Genomic DNA, 19,091 nt, shown 5'->3' with positions numbered 1-19,091 from the left:
GGCTTCCGTGCTGGGCAATAGCAACACGTAGTAACACACTTTCAGAATGAGTCTCCTCACTTGGCAAAGGGTCGTTCCTTCTATCAGAACCAACAGCCAACAGTTCAACTTCCTTTGTCCAAGTCTAGAAAATATGGCGCATCTGGGTATTAACTTGGATTTACTTAAGCAGGAAAATGGGGTCACTTTTATGCCCCCCCAATGTCATGTTTACAGCAATAAGTGCTGGATTTAACGGTGGCTGCAGGATCCCTTCCTGCTCTAGTGAAGGCGAAATGAACCGCTCTTCTATTTATTACCTGCTCATTAAAAAGCGTGCAGATCGGAAGCCATAATAGATGCTTTCATTATCACTCATTTCCCTCACCAAGACCATTGCCCTTGCCAAGGACTTTTTTTCATGCGGAGGCTTTGAAAGGCTGTGGCCCACAACAAAACAGCAATCATGATCTGGATTTTAACTCTCATTTTCTTAGCATTTGAAAATGCTTTAAAGCCGTTGATATTTTCAGGATTTCATAGACGCCTACATGTATTTCTTCAGTGTTTTCATACACGCATAAAGGCATTTGTTTTACATATATAACATTGAAAGCTCTGCAGATCCATACATGTTATGAAAAGAAAACGTCAGGAGAAAACAACCTCAAGACATTGTGATTCGTTTATCGAATATTTTTCCTTCAGATTCAGGTACAAATCAAGAGAGAATCATATGAGCATGTGAAAGTCCATCCTCATGACAAGTGAAGGCAGCAAAACTAATTTTCATGGTGACCTTATCTAAATTAGTTAGAAAATAACACTTCAGATTTATGACTAGTTACAATGAAGCTCTTGGATGCCTTCTAATTAAACCTGTAAAGATTTATTTCGGTATTATTCCTTCGGTAATCCTTCAAAAACGATAAAAATGTTAATGACTATCACCCTCAAAAGGAGACGTTTCTGTTTGTCCTAAATTAGACTCAGATCCTACCTTTCAACTGATTGCATTTCAGGATCAGATTTACACGGCTTCAATACAAATTTCACATCCATCTTAAGTAAGTTATTTTTAAAGTTTGTGCAAATGTTAGACATAATCTCTTGGAATAGAAATTAAACCAAACATACGTTGTATGTTCTTCATGTTAGAACTTTGCTCTTCACATATTCAACATTCAGAGGTGATTTTTTAAAATACTGGGAGGTTAGTATCATACTCAACATAATTCTCAGTTATTGTAGCGAGTATAGAAACGTTTTTGTGGCTGGACGGTTTTTCTTCAAGCCTTTATCTGAGAAGTTCTTTATAATGACTCTCCGTAATATAATTATATTTGCTCAGAAATGTTAAATTTGTATCCTGTGTTAATTTTGCAAGTGTCCAAATTATGCAACTCAGAGCAGCATAGTTTCCCATTCATTTGTCCTCTATTTTTTTTCTCCCCAGGTGACTACAGCTACCTGGGGAGTACTCTTCGCCAGATGTCCACAGAACCCATGCCTTCCCTCCTGGATGTCCGACAGCTCATCACCCTGTACGGGATCCTGCCGCTAGGTAAGGACTCCACTTGCCCTGTTGTGCCTTTGCTAGTAGCAGGCGTGTCTGCTCGTGTGTTCCAGGTCGTCATCAATGTGCATTGCAGCTTACCTCTTCTACTGAGAATTGTGAGTGAGGGTCGTTCTGCTGGGCTAGAGCATCCTGGAGCACAGAAAGGTACCGCCCAGGAAGCATATCTGTAGCACCTTTGAATGTCTGGTTAGCATTCTGAAGGTCCTGGAAGCTGTCATCTGGAGAGATGATGACCGAGGCAAGCACCCGCGATTCAAAGTGACCAAATTAGACAAAGGCTGAGGTTAGGCTTACCTGTTACACACAGGCTCTGTCACTGGGTCCTTAACAGAGCCGGCCCTTCGGGAGTCAGTGAAAGTGTATTTCTTGGATCTAAAGAATCAAGGCTCTGCCAGTTTCCACGGAGATTCAATCATGGTTGTTCAGACAGACGGACCAGAGTCTGCAGAAAAGTCGGGGCTCTCCGTAACAGATAGCCACTCCTCTCGTTCACTTTTATTTATGTTTTCATGACTGCGTCACCTGGGGCAGGGGCAGGAACTCCAGCCAGGCCGTGCTCTGATGACCATTCTGAACTAGAAGTCGCATTTTGTTTATTTAATTTGCTTCAAAGTAAGATGGGAATCGTTTGGACACTTCTCACCTTATTCCACTTTGACTTAAAGAAGAACTTAAACCTATTGGCCAGAAATAGTTCATTCTTCTTTCAACTTCATGTCAGAAGCAGTCAGTAGAATAGGGGTCAACATAAATAAGATACATATATAACACAGTATATAATACTTCGGGATCAACATAATTTGGGGTCAACAGAATCAATATACGATATTTAATGGGGTCTGCGTAAATAAAATAAACAGATGAGCCCTCAAACCTCATCGCAGAGTGACGGAAGGCAGTAGAGCGAAGGACATCAAGGGGTGTCAAGATTTTAAGGGAACTCCTCCCAAGTGAGCACGTGGTGTGTTTGCATCCTCCACTGGCAGATACAAGGCGATGGGTGTCGTCTCCAAGCTGACCTGAGGGTTCTGGAAGAAGCGGGCCTGGGAGGCATCCCACCCGGACCCTCCTTTTGTCAATGAGAAACCTGAAGTCTCCCTGGTGGCTGACCCGCCCCACCAGGCCCCAGAATCAGCGGGGCGTTTGTTCTCGTGACGGGTTCCTGAGTTTGCACTGTACAAACAAGTCAGACAGAGAAGTTCGCTCACACGGCAGCCTGCCAGGGCTTCGTCTAAATTTCATACATCTAAACTAGTATCCGGGCACAAAAGGGAATGCGTTTGTTGGTCTGATTATTCAGGTCACCCCTGCCAGGACTAGGCAAGGCGGCCACTTGGAAGAGGGCACTGAGGACACACCGCAAGGCCACTTCCCACCCTGCCAGGCAACAAAGCTCGCACCGGCCCCCAGGGTTCCAGGAGCCTCGGCCAGGGCTCCCAGGACGAGCTGTGAACTTTCAAAGCCGCAAGGGCAGTAAGGGAATGCCCAGGAAGCATCTGGTCACCCGCTCACTGCCCCCTGCCCCGGAATGTCACTGTCCCTGCAGCGTGGAGGGAGAGAGGGAAGCGCAGGGGGAGGGCGCTCACGGAGCAGAAGCTGCGTTTTATGTGCGGTTTCATTTCCCAGCGGAGGGGGACGTTGAACAGCTCTCACAGATGAGTAAGCCTTTCCAAGATGCTGAGGAACTTTCTCCAAGTCCGAGGTTGGAAGGGGCAGAGCTGGGCTTAGGACTCGGAACGCTGGCTTCCTCGTGACTCTTTAATCCTCCGAAAGTTGAAAAGGGTGAACGCACAAAAGCCTGGAAATTTCCTCTGTCTCTTAGCAATTCTAGGCAATTTGTACAACTGCCCTTGAAAGGCGAGATGAGCAGCTAGAGCCATGGACGCCGTGGCAGGTCTGTCCCTGCCCTGCCGTCTGATGAGCTGTCCAGAGGCCAGCGAGGCGCCGGTGCAGAAGCCTTTCTGGACCTCCCTCTCCACCTCTGCACGGCGCTGGTGACCACCCCCTTCCTTCTGGAAAGTCACATCCCTGGGGTAGATGACGTGTCCGGGTCTCCCCCGCCTGTGCCCCTCCCCCAGCGCTGTCCTCCCCTCCCTCCACCCCTTCCGGAACTCTCCTGGCCCCCTGGCTTCGGCCACCACTCTAACCCCCATCATCTTCCAGGGACCCTGCCAGCTGGCGCCACTCTCCGCCCACCCCCTTGCTGACCCCAGCTACCTCGCCAACCAGAATCATCCGCCCCCTAGGACCTGCCTAACCTTCCGCTGCAGGCTGTGGTCACTGCGCCCCACCCCCTTGCTGACCCCAGCTACCTCGCCAACCGGAATCGTCTGCCCCCCAGGACCTGCCTGACCTTCCGCTGCAGGCTGTGGTCACTGCTCCGCCCCACCCTCTCTGACCCCAGCTACCTCGCCAACCAGAATCATCCGCCCCCCAGGACCTGCCTGACCTTCCGCTGCAGGCTGTGGTCACTGCGCCCCCTACTTGCATCCTTCTCAGACGCCCCCTTCCACCCTGCCCACTCTTCACCGGCCAGCCCAGACGCAGCCCCTCTCTCTGAAGTCCGGCCTGACTCACCCCCATGCACCCACCTCATCCCCCAAATGGGAAGTTCTTTCTTCCCTGAATCTCTGTCTCCCTCACGGATCTTAGCACGGATCTTTTCCGCCCCTTCTAGTTACTTCTCAAGTTTAGCTCCCCCCGGCCATGAACTCTTTACAGCAAATCCTGGCTCTTCCGCATGAGCGGCCCCCAGCCGAGGCCACAGACTGAGCCCTCAGTTATCCAGGTGTTGCGGGAGACGGGAAGAATGGCATCTCTCTGCTGCCGTGGAAAACGAGGTCTGCTTCACCGTAACACATTGCCGTTTCCCACGCTAACCACAATGGAAGCGTGCCCGTTTAGCTTCATTTTAAAGAGAACTTGCTCCAAACTACTTTCCAAGTTTTTGCAGAGTGTAGTAGGCAACTATAAAAATTTGTTTCTAATGATGAGATAAATTCCCTAAGTCTTGTCAATCACACAAGAAAAATGAAAGAGAAGCACAATAATAATTAGAATGTTGATATGTTTACAGCTGATCCAGAAGAGCCCAGCAGCTGTCCAAAAGCAAACTGGTGTGATAGCCGCCGTTCCAATCACAGCCTTCTGCAGGATTTCATTCTGTTCACTCTCTAATTGCTTAGCGCCGACGTCTGCTCTGCTCGTGTTCAGGATGGGGGAAGAAATCAAGCCCGAGTTCCAATCTGGGCTCGAGGGAGATGGGCGATGAGGTTGAGAGCACAGGGCAGGGACCTCTGAGTGACCTAATAATTCACGTCCTTTATGATCAAGGGTCAGGTCGCCTCTGCCCCTACCGACAGACTAGAAACCAGGACAGACGAAACCAACAGGGACCGACTGCATAGCACAGGGAACTCTGCTCAATATTCTATAATAACGCGTACGAGAAAAGGACTTGGAAAAGAATAGGTACATGTATATGTGTAACTGAATCACTCTGTTGTATACCTGAAACCAACACATGGTTAATCAACTATACTCCAACATAAAATAAAAATTTTTTTAAAAAGCCAGGCTACTGCTGCCTGGATCTTGTTTTTTCCCCCTTTTCCGCTGCATCTTCCTGTCCATCGCACATTCGTCTTCCTGAGCCTTCAAAGGCTGTAGCGCTGCTGAGAAGCAGAGAAACCCCCAGCCCCTTCCCCCAAAATGCCAGAGGTTAGTTACTGCAGGAATGTTCTCTAAAATTATGAGTGTGGGGGGAATGCTGTGGTGAGGGGTGAGAGAGAAGCAATGTACTGAACACCCAAGGAGACCTGACAGCTCCACCTTGACATACAAATCTAAGGTGTCACGGAGCTGGCTGAGACAGGAGGCGTGCCCCTGGTGAGAAATGCCTTCCACGCATCCATCACTGTTGCCGAGGCTGGTGTCACGCCATGGAGTCGTGGCCTTGAGGAGTCCCCGTCTAAGAGCCACGTATTTTCTTGGCGGGACCTTAGAGCCTCTGCCTCTGCATTTTTTAGGTTCTGAAGCAGTACATGAGAAAGCTCCTTTGGTGAAATCCCTGCTCTTGGCTGGCCCATCTGGGGTGGGGAAGAAGTTGCTGGTCCACGCCATCTGTACCGAAACGGGAGCCAACCTCTTCGACTTGTCCGCAGCCAACATTGCCGGCAAATACCCGGGCAAAAGTGGCCTCCAGATGATGCTGCATATGGTCCTCAAGGTATTTATCACATTTCTTGACCTCCAGTTCTCCTCCTCCTTTCAAACTGCATTTTCAAATGCTGCTGTTAATTTCCTTAAGCCAACTAGCACAGACCCTCACAGATCATTTCCTTAGGCAGACATGCACATCCCTCTTAAACTTCCCCATTGCATCCTCCTGTAAATTACTTTATTATTGCATCTGGCTGAGCGTCCAACAACCAGACACAGCTCCTTTCTTTGCGTAAACGCCCTCCTGTGCCATTCAGATCAGCCTCCTCCTGCCACAGGAATCCTTCCTGCAGCGCTCACAGGTCTCGTTAAAAATCAAATCCTTTTTCAGCCCACCTCCCTCCAATAGTGGCATCAGATGTTTGCATTTGGGGGTATTTTTTCTCACGTGGCATACATTGAGGTCAGCTTCTCACACAGGAGATAAAGGAGGAACCCACAGGAAGCTAAGCTGACCGCAGTAGTGTAGATATTCAATTACAACCCAGTGCCAGAGGATGCCATGTCCTCGAAGGTGCATACACAACCCAGCACTGTGATCTTAGATAAGCTCTTCACCTGCCTGGGTCTCTGTTTTATCGTCGCTGAAATGAAGGAGTCAAACCAAATGATACTGTCAGCCCTAGAAGCAATGCTTCTCTGATACAGTTTAGATATAGATGATGATGAAGATACATCAATGGGTGGATGGATGGATGATAGATAACAGATGGATGGATAGATAGATAGAGACACAATATACATACGTACACTTGAGGATTACCAAGCTTTAGAGCATTCTGATACTCTGTATTTGATAGTAAAACTTCACAGGGTTTCATTTTCATTTGTTTGAGTCCCTCAAGGTTGTCCTTAGGCTGTTCAGTTCATTTTCAGTTGCTAGCATGTCCGATAAGCCAGCTTTTACTATATCAAAATGCACGCGGAGCAAGGACTGTCCGGTACTTGGGGCTAGATGTTAGCTCTGCCTCTGCTTTCAGGGCAGATGGCTACACACGAGCAGCCGCTCATAGAAATGGTTCCTTTTCCGTCTCCTCCTAACAGCCCCAGGGAGGAAGTGATGGCAGCAGGGTTTCCTCTCCCAGGCACATGGACCCCACGCTGCGCAAGTTAGGACATCTCCCCCCCCCTACTTTCGTCCCTTGCTTGTCCTGAAGGAATCCATGGAGAGAGAAGTTTGGGGAGCTGGGAGGCGAGAAGAAGAAGGAGGGTGGGGAATAAAGAGCGAGCATTAAGCTATTTAATAGAGCGCCTCATACACGCTAAATGCTCCATATCTTGTGTCATTGGATTTAATCTTCACAGCAGCCCAGTGGAGAGTTCATTCTCATCCCCATTTTACAGATAAAGAAACTGAGGCTCTGAAAGGTTAAGTAACTTGCCCAAGGCCACCGAGATCGAGTGGCTGAGCAGAGTTCACACCTAGACCCTTCTCTTCCTGACCCTCCTGCACTATTTTTATTAAGGTAAAATTTATATACAGTGACATGCACAGATCTGAAATATGCATATTAAGTGTGAACTTTGAAGAAATGGATACAAATGTGTCACCGCCATTCTCATGTGCTTTTTGGTCCTTGTATAACTTCTTTTCTGAAATGTCTGTTCAAGTCATTTGCCTGCTTTTCCCTGGACTGCTGGTCTTGAGATTTGGAAGAGTTCTTTATATATTCTGGATCCAAGTTCTTTGTGGGACACACATATTGCAAATGTTTCCTCTCATTCTCTGACTTGCTTTTTCGTTTTCTATTTTTTTTTTGTTGTTTACTTGTCCTATCAATTACTGAGAGGGGGTGTTAAAACCTCCAGCTATGATTGTGGAATTCTTTATTTCTCCTTTTAGTCCTGTTGGGTTTCGCCTCGCATATGCTGAAGCTCTGGTATGCATAAGATGTAGCCACACTTAGGACGTTATGTCTTCCTGATGGGTTATTTTATCATTATGAAATGTCCCTTTTTGTCTCTAACAATACTCCTTATCTTGAAGTCTACCCAGTCTGATATTAATGGTGCCACATCAGCTTTCTTTATACTCTTTTATTTTCAATGTCTTTAGAGTTAAAATGCCTTTTTGTGGATAGCACATACTTGAGTCTTGCTTTCTTATCCAATCTGACAATATCTACCATTGAATTGGAGCATTTGTTCCCTTTACAATTATTCACATGGTTGAGTTAGGTCTCCCGTTTTGCTGTGTGTTCTCCATTTGTCCCATTTCTTTTTTATTTTTATTTTATTTCTTATTTATTTCTCCTTCTTTGGGGTAAACTCAGTACTTTTTATTATTTTATTTGAATTCCTCAATTGTCTTTTTAGCAATGACTCTTATTTTTCAGTGACTGCTCTACAAATTACAGTAGTCTTTTTTTTTTTTTTTTTTTTTTTTTTTTTTTTTTGCGGTACGCGGGCCTCTCACTGCTGTGGCCTCTCCCGTTGTGGAGCACAGGCTCCAGACGCGCAGGCTCAGTGGCCATGGCTCACGGGCCCAGCCACTCTGCGGCATGTGGGATCTTCCCAGACCGGGGCACGAACTCGTATCCCCTGCATCGGTAGGCGGACTCTCAACCACTGCGCCACCAGGGAAGCCCCAATAGCCATTTTTAACGTAACACAGCATTAATATTGTACATTTTCCTTAAAATGTGAGAATCTTACAATATAATCCATTTATTCTCCCTTGTCCTTTATGATTTTATCATACATTTTACATCTAGAAATGTTGTCAACAATACAATAGAGTGTTATTATTTTTGCATTGAATAGTCATTTGTCTTTTAAAGAAATTCAGCAGAAAAATTTAATATTTTATACTTACCCACACATTTACCATTTTCAGTGCTTTTCATTCCTTTCTGCCAATCCAGGTTTCCATTTGGTGTCATTTCTCTTTCAGCTGCAGAACTTCTTTTACATTTCTTTCAGTGCAGGTCTGCTGGCAACACATTTTCTCAGCTTTCATTTTATTTTTAAATGTTTTTACATTGCCTCCATTTTTGAAGGATATTTTTGATGGATATAGAATTCTGGGTTGACACATTTTTCTTTCAGCACTTTAAAGATGTTATTACATTGTCTCTGTAACTCCATTATTTCTGATGAAAAGTTGTCAAAAATTCAAATTATTGATCTCTTGTGTGTAATGTGTCCATATTCTCTGAATGGTTATAAGATTTTCTCTCTATCTTTGTTTTCATTCATCTGGCTATAATGTGTCTAGATATTTTTGTTTGTTCTTTGTACTTTAACTACTTGTGGCTCACTGTGCTCATTGAAACTGTAAATATATGTTTTAAGCCAAATTTGGGAAATTTGAGCCATTATTTCCTCAAATATTTTTTCTGCCCCACTTTCTCTCCTCTCCTTCTGATATATATATATATATATATATATATATATATATATATTTGACTGCTTCATATTGTTCCACAAGTCACTGAGGTTCTGTCTCTCTAGTTTCCACATTGGATAATTTCTATTAATCTACATTCAAGTTTACCTACCCTTTCTTCTACTATCTCCAATCTGCTATTAAACCTATCTCGTGGATTATTTTTTTGTGTTTCTGATATTTTGCTTTGCAGTTCTAGGATTTAAATTTGCTTATTCTTATAGGTCTCTGTTTCTCTGTTGTAATTCTCCATCTGTTCATTCAATGTAGCTATCTTTTCTTTTAAGTCCTTGAACTCAGTAGTTGCCTTAGAGTCCTTATCTGCTAATTCCAATACTGTGTCATCTTGCGGTTTGTTTCTATTTGTTTTTCTTGTCTATGTGTCACGTGTTTCTGTTTCTTCATATGATTGATAATTTTTTATTGTACATTAGACATTGTGGATGATACATTGCTGACTCTGAAGCATGCTAGGCTTGGTTCTATCAGGCAGTTAAGTTGCTGGCTGATCAGCTTGAACTTGCAGAGGTTTTGTTTTCTGTTTTGTTAGTGTGGGTGTATTTTGAGTCCGCCTTTAGTCCTGGAACCTTGTCTTTACTTTGAGGTCTAAAAGGACAGCTTGACGTGTTTACCAAGCTCTTTTAACTTGGCAGAAGCTAAGGTATGTGCTCAATTAGTTTAGTTTTCCAGCTGTTGCTTTCCACTGAGCTTGTTGGAATCTTCCCCCATGCATGCACACTTGCAGGGTTACCCAAGAATTTGAAGATGAGCTGGAATTTGAAGCCCAGCAACCTGACTTGTGGCCTCTGTGTACTTAACCACCAAGCTCAAAGCACTAAGTTCTTCAGAGGTAAAGTAAGAGAAACCCATCCTCTTGCCCAAAAGAACACCTAAATGCACTCATTCTAAATGCTGAATTTTGTTGACATTGTCAGGTAACCAACAGAAGCACATGAGTATAAAAATATTGGCATTTCGTGAGCATCTATATATCACAGACCTTACACTTCTCTCTGTTTTAACTCATTCACTCCTCACAACAACCTTATGAGGTGGGCAATATTGTTATTGTTATTCCCATTTTGCTGATAAGAAAACTGAGGTACAGAGCATTTACGTGATTTTCCTGGGTTGCAATGCCGTGATGTGAGCCTGGTCAGTCTAGATGCAGAGGCTCCAGGTCTAACAGCTGCATTATTCAGCCTCTGAATTAAGCCGCTCTTCTCCAGCCACCAAATGGTTCAATTGCTCAGACTCCAGGACAGAGCCAAGGACATGATCATGATGTTCTCACTCTCAAGAAATTATTTGCTCCTGCCACTGAGAGGTTTGTCTTGATATCAGGCGAGCTATCTTTGTATTAATTAGAATCACTGCAGACTGGCATTATGTGGACCACAAAATGCTGGATGTCAGATTATCAAAATGTGGAACAGTACATGCATCCGCCTAGGCCACTCCACGTCGGAGGACCTGACACACACCTCATTAAGTTTCACCTTTACTGTGTATATAGCCAATTAATGAAAGACCAAGAGGTCTCTGGAGTGAAAGTCATTCAATTAAAGATCACATACAGTGAGCCTCTGTGTCCTGGCAGGACTGATGGAGCAGGTATCTGCATTGCAAAGAGGTATTTGCCTTTAATTAACCAAAGGAAAGAGGGATTTTATGGCTGTGCTGGTGAATCAGGGGCGGGAAGCTCCAGTGTGGTCCTGTTATGTGGGCCGGGGCCGCAGCAGCTTGAAGGCAGCAAAATATGGATCTGAGGCGTTTGCTGGAGAAGGTGAAATAACAGAAGGGCCCGATTACTCATCACGTCTTCTTATAAAGAATTCCTCTGACTAAATTAATCTCGGCAGAGCAAAGAATGCAACGCGTAGGAAGCATCGTGATTTCGCTTCTGGCCGGAGGCATCTGCTTTGCCCGCAACACCCTGTGCACGTGAAAACACGCTGGCGAAACGAGTTTCTGATCTGTTTCCCAAGCACAAGTTCAAATCTGTCTTGTTCTCATTATTTTGGGAGGGTTCCTTTATTTTACACACGCTAACTCTAATGCATTCCTTGAAGAAATGCCTTTACCGTACCGGTTCACAAATGTTATTTAAAATTCTCTCTTCCAGCAAAGCTATATGTGGAAAGGAATATACATCTATTTAGCTAGGAAATATTAGAAATGCATCTAACAATTAAGAGACACGGGATAAATGATTAATATTTAATAGGTGTTTTACAGACTAAAGAAGTTATCAAGGCAGGGTGCCAGCCTCCTCAGGTGTTTATGATGGTCAGGCAGGGGATGGAGAAGCGGGGAAGACTCGTCTGGCCAGAAGTTTTATACACACTTTCCCTTTTAATTGCCCCAATCCCTGATAGGCAGGAATTTATGTCTCCATTTTACAGACCAGAAAACTGAGGCTCAGGGTGCTTAATTCAACCAAAAATACAAGAGAACTAAGGGGCTGGCATCTGGATTTAAGCCTAGATCTGACTCCAAAGCCATCACCTGGCCCCCAGCTGGCCTCTGAGAGAGTGAAGGCTGTGTCGTGCCCGGCCCTGTGGAAGCTGGGCCCTCGTGGTGGCCCGAGCGCAAGGCCGTTCCTGGGCCAGAGTGTCAGCGTACCCTTTTCAGCGTGAGACATTTCAGCGTGAGAAGGTGAAGAAACTGGAGGCTGTAGCGTCCCGTTGGCAGCTCCCGCGGCACCCCACGCCCTCCTGATTTCCCCCTTCCCTGACCCTCCAGACCGCCCATGAGCAGGCGGAGGGGAGGCCAGCAGCACCGGAGAGCAGGACAGAGCAGAGCGTCCTAATCCTGAGCTCTGGGTCCTGGGGGAGATGGTCCCTCCCTCCCTGGGGTCCTGGCTTCCTCCCTTTCCTCCTTTGTCAGATGTCCGGCCACTGAGGGCTGGACTCAGAGGGAGACCTAAGAGAGCAGGGCTAACGAGGCTGCCCAGCCGGTGTCTGGGCCACGTGGCCCGTAGTGGCCTGCGAATCGGACAAAAGGGAGCTGAGGTGCTGCTCGTGCCTCAGCGCCACCCACCAGGGCTCCGTGCTGGGCTCCCAGCCAACGGCCTATGGCAGCTGGCCAAGGGATTTTGCCCAGATGTGCTGGTGTAAACAGCTGGCCCAGGAATCGGCAGATGGGGAGCCCAGCCAATTCCATCTCTGTAGCTCGTGGAGACTTACACTCCTGGTTAATAACCCAGACAAAGACATCGTGGCTATTCGAGGATGATCTTCAAAAAACAACACACAGATGTACAATAAATGTAATAAATATGTTAGTCACCCTTTTCAAGGTGAAATTCAGTAAGGGTAAAGCAAAGACCTACACCTGGCCCCCCAAAACAGAGCTGCTCAAATGATAGAGGGGGTAAGAGAGGAGGGGGAGAGGAGAGGGAAACAGAGAAACAGAATTTAGCCACTTTCGTGCAGCATCAGGTGTGGCGATACAGGAACTGGGGGCTGCTGCCCATGAGCCCTCAGTGGGCTGCTATCAGAGAGTTGGGTCCCCTCCCGCTGGGTCGTGTAGACAGTTTCAGGTTGAAGAAGGGAACGCACGTAGGCAGCAAAACCTTTTTTTTTTACTACAGACTTTCCATTTTACAGCGGTTTTAGGTTCATAGCAAAACTGAGCCGCAGTCAGAGCATCCACACGTCCCCACAGAGGATGGGCGGCTGGGCTGGGGGGAAGGGCGGGTCCCAACCCCGGATGATCCGGGCGCCATCTGCAGTGAGGTGTGTGGAAACGCGCTGTGGGCTCTAAGGCACGTAAGCGTGGCTGCGTCTGCTTTTGTTCTGTGCTGGGTAATGGGAACGGGGTCGATGTCACAGGCATTAAAGAATTTTCAACCAGCTTGGAAACGCTTAGAGCGGGGAGTGCCCTAAATGTGGCTAAAAGGTGCATGAGGAAGGTGAGCATGGCCTTGCACCCCGGCGTTAACCCCTGTGCTTCCCAAAGTTGGCACAGAGTCAGGGCGGGTGGGCGTGAATCCATTAGTTCTAATGGATTAGCTGGGAGTCGGCTGGGAAGAGGGGGTCCCAGGGGAAAGTCTGGGTGATCTGTAAGCCTGACACCTGTCACCATCCAGGCACCATCCCCTCGAATTCCACCTGATAATCAGCAATGGTATCAGTGGCTTCCTGGCACCAGCGCTGACCTGGTTCCCCCATGTCACCTGTCCCAGTCCATCAGCTGTGCCTCCCTCCTGGTCCTCTCCTCTGCCTCAGTTCACCTTCCTTTCTATACAGGGTCAGCCCAGCCGGGCTCCTGACTCTTTAATCCACCTCTGCTCTTCCTGTGATCGTCATTCGCGGTTTATCCAAGCTCACACCCAGCAAGGACTTGAAGTAACTCCTACAATCACATAAAAGATAATGCAAGGAAATAGAAAGTTTGAAAATATCATTTGTAAATAATGGAAATAGAGAACAAAATGTCTTCACATATTAAACGGAAACAGAATCCAAATGACTATAGTTCAGAAAGCTAAGCCCCGCCCCCCGCCCCCAGTAACCGCCCCCGAGCTCCTTCCCAGCATGGCAGCACCTCGCTGACGGCTGCCTGACTGCCCAGCAGCTCCCATTCAGACACGGGAGGCCACACACTCTGCAGGCCGGGACCATGTTTCCCAGACATCCCTGCCTGTCACCACAGATGCTCAGCAAAATCTGTGCGGGTTGGATGGATGGAAGGGCGGACGGACGGATGGAGAGGCGGATGGATGGTCCTTTTCAGTTTGGTAAACTAAGACACAACCACTGAAACACGGAGCTGGGTTTTCCTGGGGTTCTCTATGGCAAACAAAATAGGACCCTTTCAGAAAGAACTCCCAAAGCTTCCAGGGGTCATTTGGGCAGATCTAATTAGTAATTCATGCGTGCCAAACACAAACTGGTTTCCATTGTTGAGCCATTATATCCCAACCAAGAGAATCTAATTCCGATGGCGGATGCTTGACAGCATTTCTTTGGAGAACACAAAAGATCAAATCCACAAAACTCACATGGCTGGAGAAGTAACTGTTTGCTAACCCTTCCCAGAACTTGAAAAAGCACGTTTTGGTTGAAACGCATCTTTATTCCGGAATTGATATTCAATAGGACTGCAGAGCCCTCTACTGGCGGCTGAAACAAACTATCCCCTGTAACTTCTGGAAAGTTCCATTACGAATTAATTACATTTAATTGCCTGTGACCTCAAACTATCTGTGGGTAATTTAAATAAAGCCTTTTCGTTGCTAAGTGAAAATTAAAATAGCAGAGGCTACCATTTTTCATTAACAAATTGGCAAAGAGTTTTTTATGGTTAATACTTGTTGAGAAGAGAGTAGGAAAACAGATCCACTTATTTGTGGCTGGAGAGAGTGTGAACAGAGGGCCTCCGGGAGGGCAGGTGGACCACACGGGTGAGGACGTGAAGAGCTGGCAGGCCCTCCGACCGACTAGCTTCATGGACCCAAAAGCGCCCGTCTAAGCGCTGTTTGGTTTAGCAAGAAGGCGGAAAGCCATCCAAATGTTAAAAAAAAAACAGGGGTTAGATCGATAAATGATGAGACCCCTTGCTAAAATGATGTTGGAGAAATAAATTTCGTACGAAGTGAACAAGAATATAAAGCAGTGTGTGAAGAACAGTCTTGTGCTTGCAAGTTTCGATACTGAGAAAGGTCTGTAGAGACAGGAAAGGTCTGATGAGCTGTCCTCAGTGGAGGGGGCAGAGAGTGTTTATGCCTGTCTGAATATGTATTCCGAAATTTTTACTAACCAGCGCTGCTTGTGCATGACAATAAGAAAGGGCTGAATTTCCGGGGCACGTGTTTTCAAAGCTCAGCCTTGCTTGCCTGGTGCCCCCGTGGATGCGCCTTGACTCTCCAGCACCTGCCTGGCCCACAGGCATCCTTCCCCTCCCCGTGGCTGTGAAGCAGGGAAGGCGTCTCCCCCGAAGGTCATCCTCTCCCGCCTTACCGCCCCACCCAATGCCATCTCTAAACTCTGCCAGTGTTTCCTGTCTCTGTCCCATGCACTCCTCAGCTCCCTGTCCCCTGGCTTCTGTCCCCTCCACACCCTGCCAAGGCCACCAGTGACCTCCTGGTTGCCAGACCCTTGGGCCAGCACTGGCTGCCGTCGCCCACCCCTCACTGCCCTCCACCGTCCCTGGGCTGCAGGACGGCTCCCTCTTCCGTGCCCCTTTGTTCTCTCTGGGGCTTCTCTTCCTTCTCTCCTCCATCAACGTCTTCACCCTGGGTCCCCGCTCCGCAGCCCTGGTCTGGCTTCCTCCCCTCTCCCCCTTTCCTTGGGAATCCCCTCCATCCATTCCCATGGCTCTGCTGCCATCTTCAGAGCCCTTTCCAGCCCCCCACCTCCCTCCTGTCCCCCAGACCCATCAGTCCTCCCGCCTGGATGTCCAGCTGCCCTCGGGCTCCCCTGGCCTAACCTGACCTCATCCGTTCATCCCTCATCTAGTCCCCTGTTTGGATTCCTGGGCCATCGTCCTCCTATTCTCCAGGCCTCGCAGCGTTGGAGACCCCCTGCTTCCTCATCCCTCCCCCAACCATCACCAGGTCTGGCAGATCCTAAATGCCCCTCCTGTCCGTTTCCTGCCCTCCCCGCCACTCCTCTGCTCCAGGTCTCACCTCCTCTTCCTCCAACAGCCTCCGAACCCTCTCCCTGCCTCCAGCCTCACCTCTCACCATGCCATCTGCACACACACACCCATCTCTTTCCCAGCCTCCGGGGAACAGTCATGCTTCACACCCCACCAGGGGGATTTTTCTCTAACACAACCAGCATCAAAGGTCACGATTCAAGACCCTTACAGACTCTCCACAGCTTCCAGGGTAGAAGCAACTCTGTAGCACGGCCAAGGACTTTGTGACGCCTTCCAGAATGACCCTGAGCAGCCCCATTCGGGCACACCTAGCCCCGCACCTTGGCTCCTGTCCTGAGCATGGCAGATGCATCCCCTTCTCCAGGCTCTGGGACCTTCTGGAAACCATTGGAAGGTCTGTCTCCTTTAACCCTCATCTGCAGTCTCCATTTCTACTTACCCTCCTCATCTACTTCTCCCTCTTTCTGTCATCGGTGGTCCTTGCTGACAGCCCATTTTCCTTGTGCCCCCCTCCCAGCTACACATCTGCCCTCCCCTTCTGTTGGTGGGGACCCCTTGAAGTCAGGGACCCCAGCACCTACCCCAGTGCCCGGCACATCAAAGCCCCTCTATCAATGTTGTGAATGAAAAATGTGAGAATGGTTTTCATTCTACACGCTGGACCCAAAATAATAAAACCAGACTTTCTTCCACCTGACAGCCTTTCAACTATTTGAAATCAGCTCACTTGCCCCCTTGAGTCTTCTTTTCCCCGAGGAAAAGAGCCTCGGCTCCTTCCATTCTTCCTGGTGGGAGAGGTGTTCGGCCTGGGAGGGCCCAGCCTTCTGCACCCCTCTTCTCTGCCCAGAACTGACCAAGGTCACCAGAGGTCCCCTGACCAGGCACGCCACCGAGGAAGGTCAGGGAAATAGAGATTCATGCTCTGGAGGACAAGACAGTGATGGTCTTAGAGCCCTTCTTCCTGTTAGAGGGAAAGGTGATAGAGGAGGACACGGGCCAAGGGTGAGGAGATGCTTTGAAATAGGCATCTTCTCTCCATGGCAACGTGGGAGCCTGCTGCCTGGATGATGGTGCTGGTCTGGGGGTGTCGGGCCGACCCAGGGCTTACTCTGGGCTCCACGTTTCTCTGTGCCGGGGGAGGAGGGGGTTTTACTGACTTCTTTCTCTGCCTCGGCACCTTATGTATAAAGGGGAGTCAGGTGGGGCGTCCTTGCCTCCGCGTGGGGTACATGGAAAGGGAGTAGCAGTGCTGTCCTAGATCTCAAGGCAATTTGCAAATGACCATTCTTTGTATTGTTAACATCAAAGAACTCGCTTGGGAAATGTTTTCTGCTCATTTGATAATGACTGAGCCCTTCCAAACCATGTGGCCACCCAGGTCCTCTGCACAGCCCTGGGAACCCCAGAGCAGGTGACCGTCCCGAGGAAGGAATTCCTTCACAGGTGCATGTTAGAAACACAGGAAGTGCGGAATTCCCCCACTACCGCTCAGAGGGAGCGCTCAAGTTCGGGGAGCAATCCATAGCGTTCCCATTCAATGGAATGGTGCGGCCAGGTTTTCATAACAACTTTAAATAAGGTGCGAGAAATAAGACTGCTGCTTTCAAAGTTATCCCAAACTAATAAGATGCCTGTGTTTCAAGCCCATCTATGTAGCTTGCCTTGTTAAAAGCAGAAAGAGAAAAGGAATGCTGGAATACTTGGTACTCACATCTGCAATTTCCATTAAGAACAGCTGGATCTAGAGAAAAGAGGCACACAGATAAGAGCCATGGAAGATCCGGTGTTTGCCAGGTGGACACGGGAGAGGCCGGTCTGCTGCCTCGGTGAGCGCCACGAGTTAGCCTGAGACAGGAGACAGCTGTTTATGAGAAAACTGTGTTTCCATTGGTTTCCGTTCTAAAGCTAGGATTTTCAAGAGGGATTGAAAAGAATAAGATTTTTGCCTTCGTTATTGTAACGTATCTTTGTTCAGAGAAGCTGAAAACCTTTCATGTAAAGTATCTCATGTTCTTATTTTCTTTGGGGGCTGGAAGTAGGGAAGCTTTTGACTTAAACCCCAAATAGCTTTCAGTGGCACAGTGGTTCCTTGGAGCTGCCCCTCTGACCCTTGAGTGGGCCCCGCTGACTGCAGTGGGCAAGACGGCTGGAAAGAAGTTGGGGGTTAAAGTCAGGAGCTGAGAGAATGGATGCACGGATGTGGTTGAAAGAGATTAGGAGGGGGATGGATAGACTTGAGGATGGTTAGACGTGGGAGGTGAGGCAAGGGAGGATGCTCGAGCATCTGGCTGGAGGAAGTGAGAGGACCCGGGGACGCGGCCACGCCCCCAGCACGCACCCGGCAGCCATCCATCAGCCTGGCCTCGCAGCCTGCTTCTGCCACTTCCCAGCTGTGTGACCTTGGACAGGTCATGTAGTGTCTTTGAGCCTCGGTTTCTCCATCTGTAAACAGGGATGATAATAACGCTACCTGCTACATGAGGGCTGTAGTGAGCTCAAATGAGTTATCACAGGTGACATCCTCCGAGCAGAGGAAGTGCTGGTCTGTGCCGGCCCTAATCTAGTGTGTGATGCCCTGTACGATGCGTGTGGCCCGGGCCTGTCTCGCTCGCTGTTTTCATTGCTCCACGCCACGCTGCCTCGGGTACTGGGATTGAACCTTGTAATTCTGAATTCTTAAACTCTGTGGCTCAGGGCCTAAAGAATAACGCTGACCAAAGAGTGGTTGTCTGGTACCGTTTCCTCTCTGAACGTCCTGGCATCCCGGCGTGTGTGGGACTGGAATACGGCCAGCCCGGGGATCGGACTGGCACGGGGAGCAAGCTGAATCCACTTTTGTCTTTGAACATGCATAATCTGCTTCCCTTGGTACGTAGTGCCGGCGGAAACAGACTCAGCCAGTGTTCCCGGCGATTTTTCCGTCATTTATTAAATGTCTGCCTTGGTTTAGGAATCATATCTGCTGCCTTAATGATGTTTAAAGAAATATAAAAATAGGAGTACGTAACACTGTATTCGCTGTGGCTGGAGACCACTTTTATCTGTCACCATTTTGCACAAAGCACAAATTGTTGCAACAATACCCGAACTCTGCTCTCATGGGGCCGCTTTGAAGAGATTGTTAGGTGTGTGGCAATTACTCACGGGCCCACGGTAAGTCCCAGTGCTGTCACGAAGCCCCGCTCGCCCTGGAGGGGCTCAGAGCCACCTTCCAGACGAAACCACGGCCGCAAAGGCGCAGCCACACGGGGACGAACAAATGGCATCACGGGGGCCCTGGTGCTAAAACAGCTTTTCTCGAAATGAGCAAACTTG

At 48.1% G+C, this 19,091-nt stretch overlaps 1 protein-coding gene across 1 annotated transcript in view; it reads left to right on the top strand.

The window, feature by feature from the left end:
- The window catches only part of DRC11 (dynein regulatory complex subunit 11), a gene marked incomplete at both ends in the record, with an annotated part of 159,482 nt that overhangs the window by 113,994 nt on the left and 26,397 nt on the right, over nt 1-19,091 (top strand). Inside the window, 2 exons of the mRNA XM_082841611.1 lie at nt 1,436-1,543; nt 5,587-5,786. Of these exons, the coding sequence (XP_082697737.1) occupies nt 1,436-1,543; nt 5,587-5,786 (308 nt within the window). The remainder of the gene's footprint in view (nt 1-1,435; nt 1,544-5,586; nt 5,787-19,091) is intronic.

This window comes from Leucopleurus acutus (assembly GCF_964270905.1).
Source record: "Leucopleurus acutus genome assembly, chromosome: 6".
NCBI classification, from domain to species: Eukaryota; Metazoa; Chordata; class Mammalia; order Artiodactyla; family Delphinidae; genus Leucopleurus; species Leucopleurus acutus.
The sequence above is the reverse complement of the archived record's forward strand: the minus strand, read 5'-3'. Positions and strand labels throughout refer to the sequence as shown.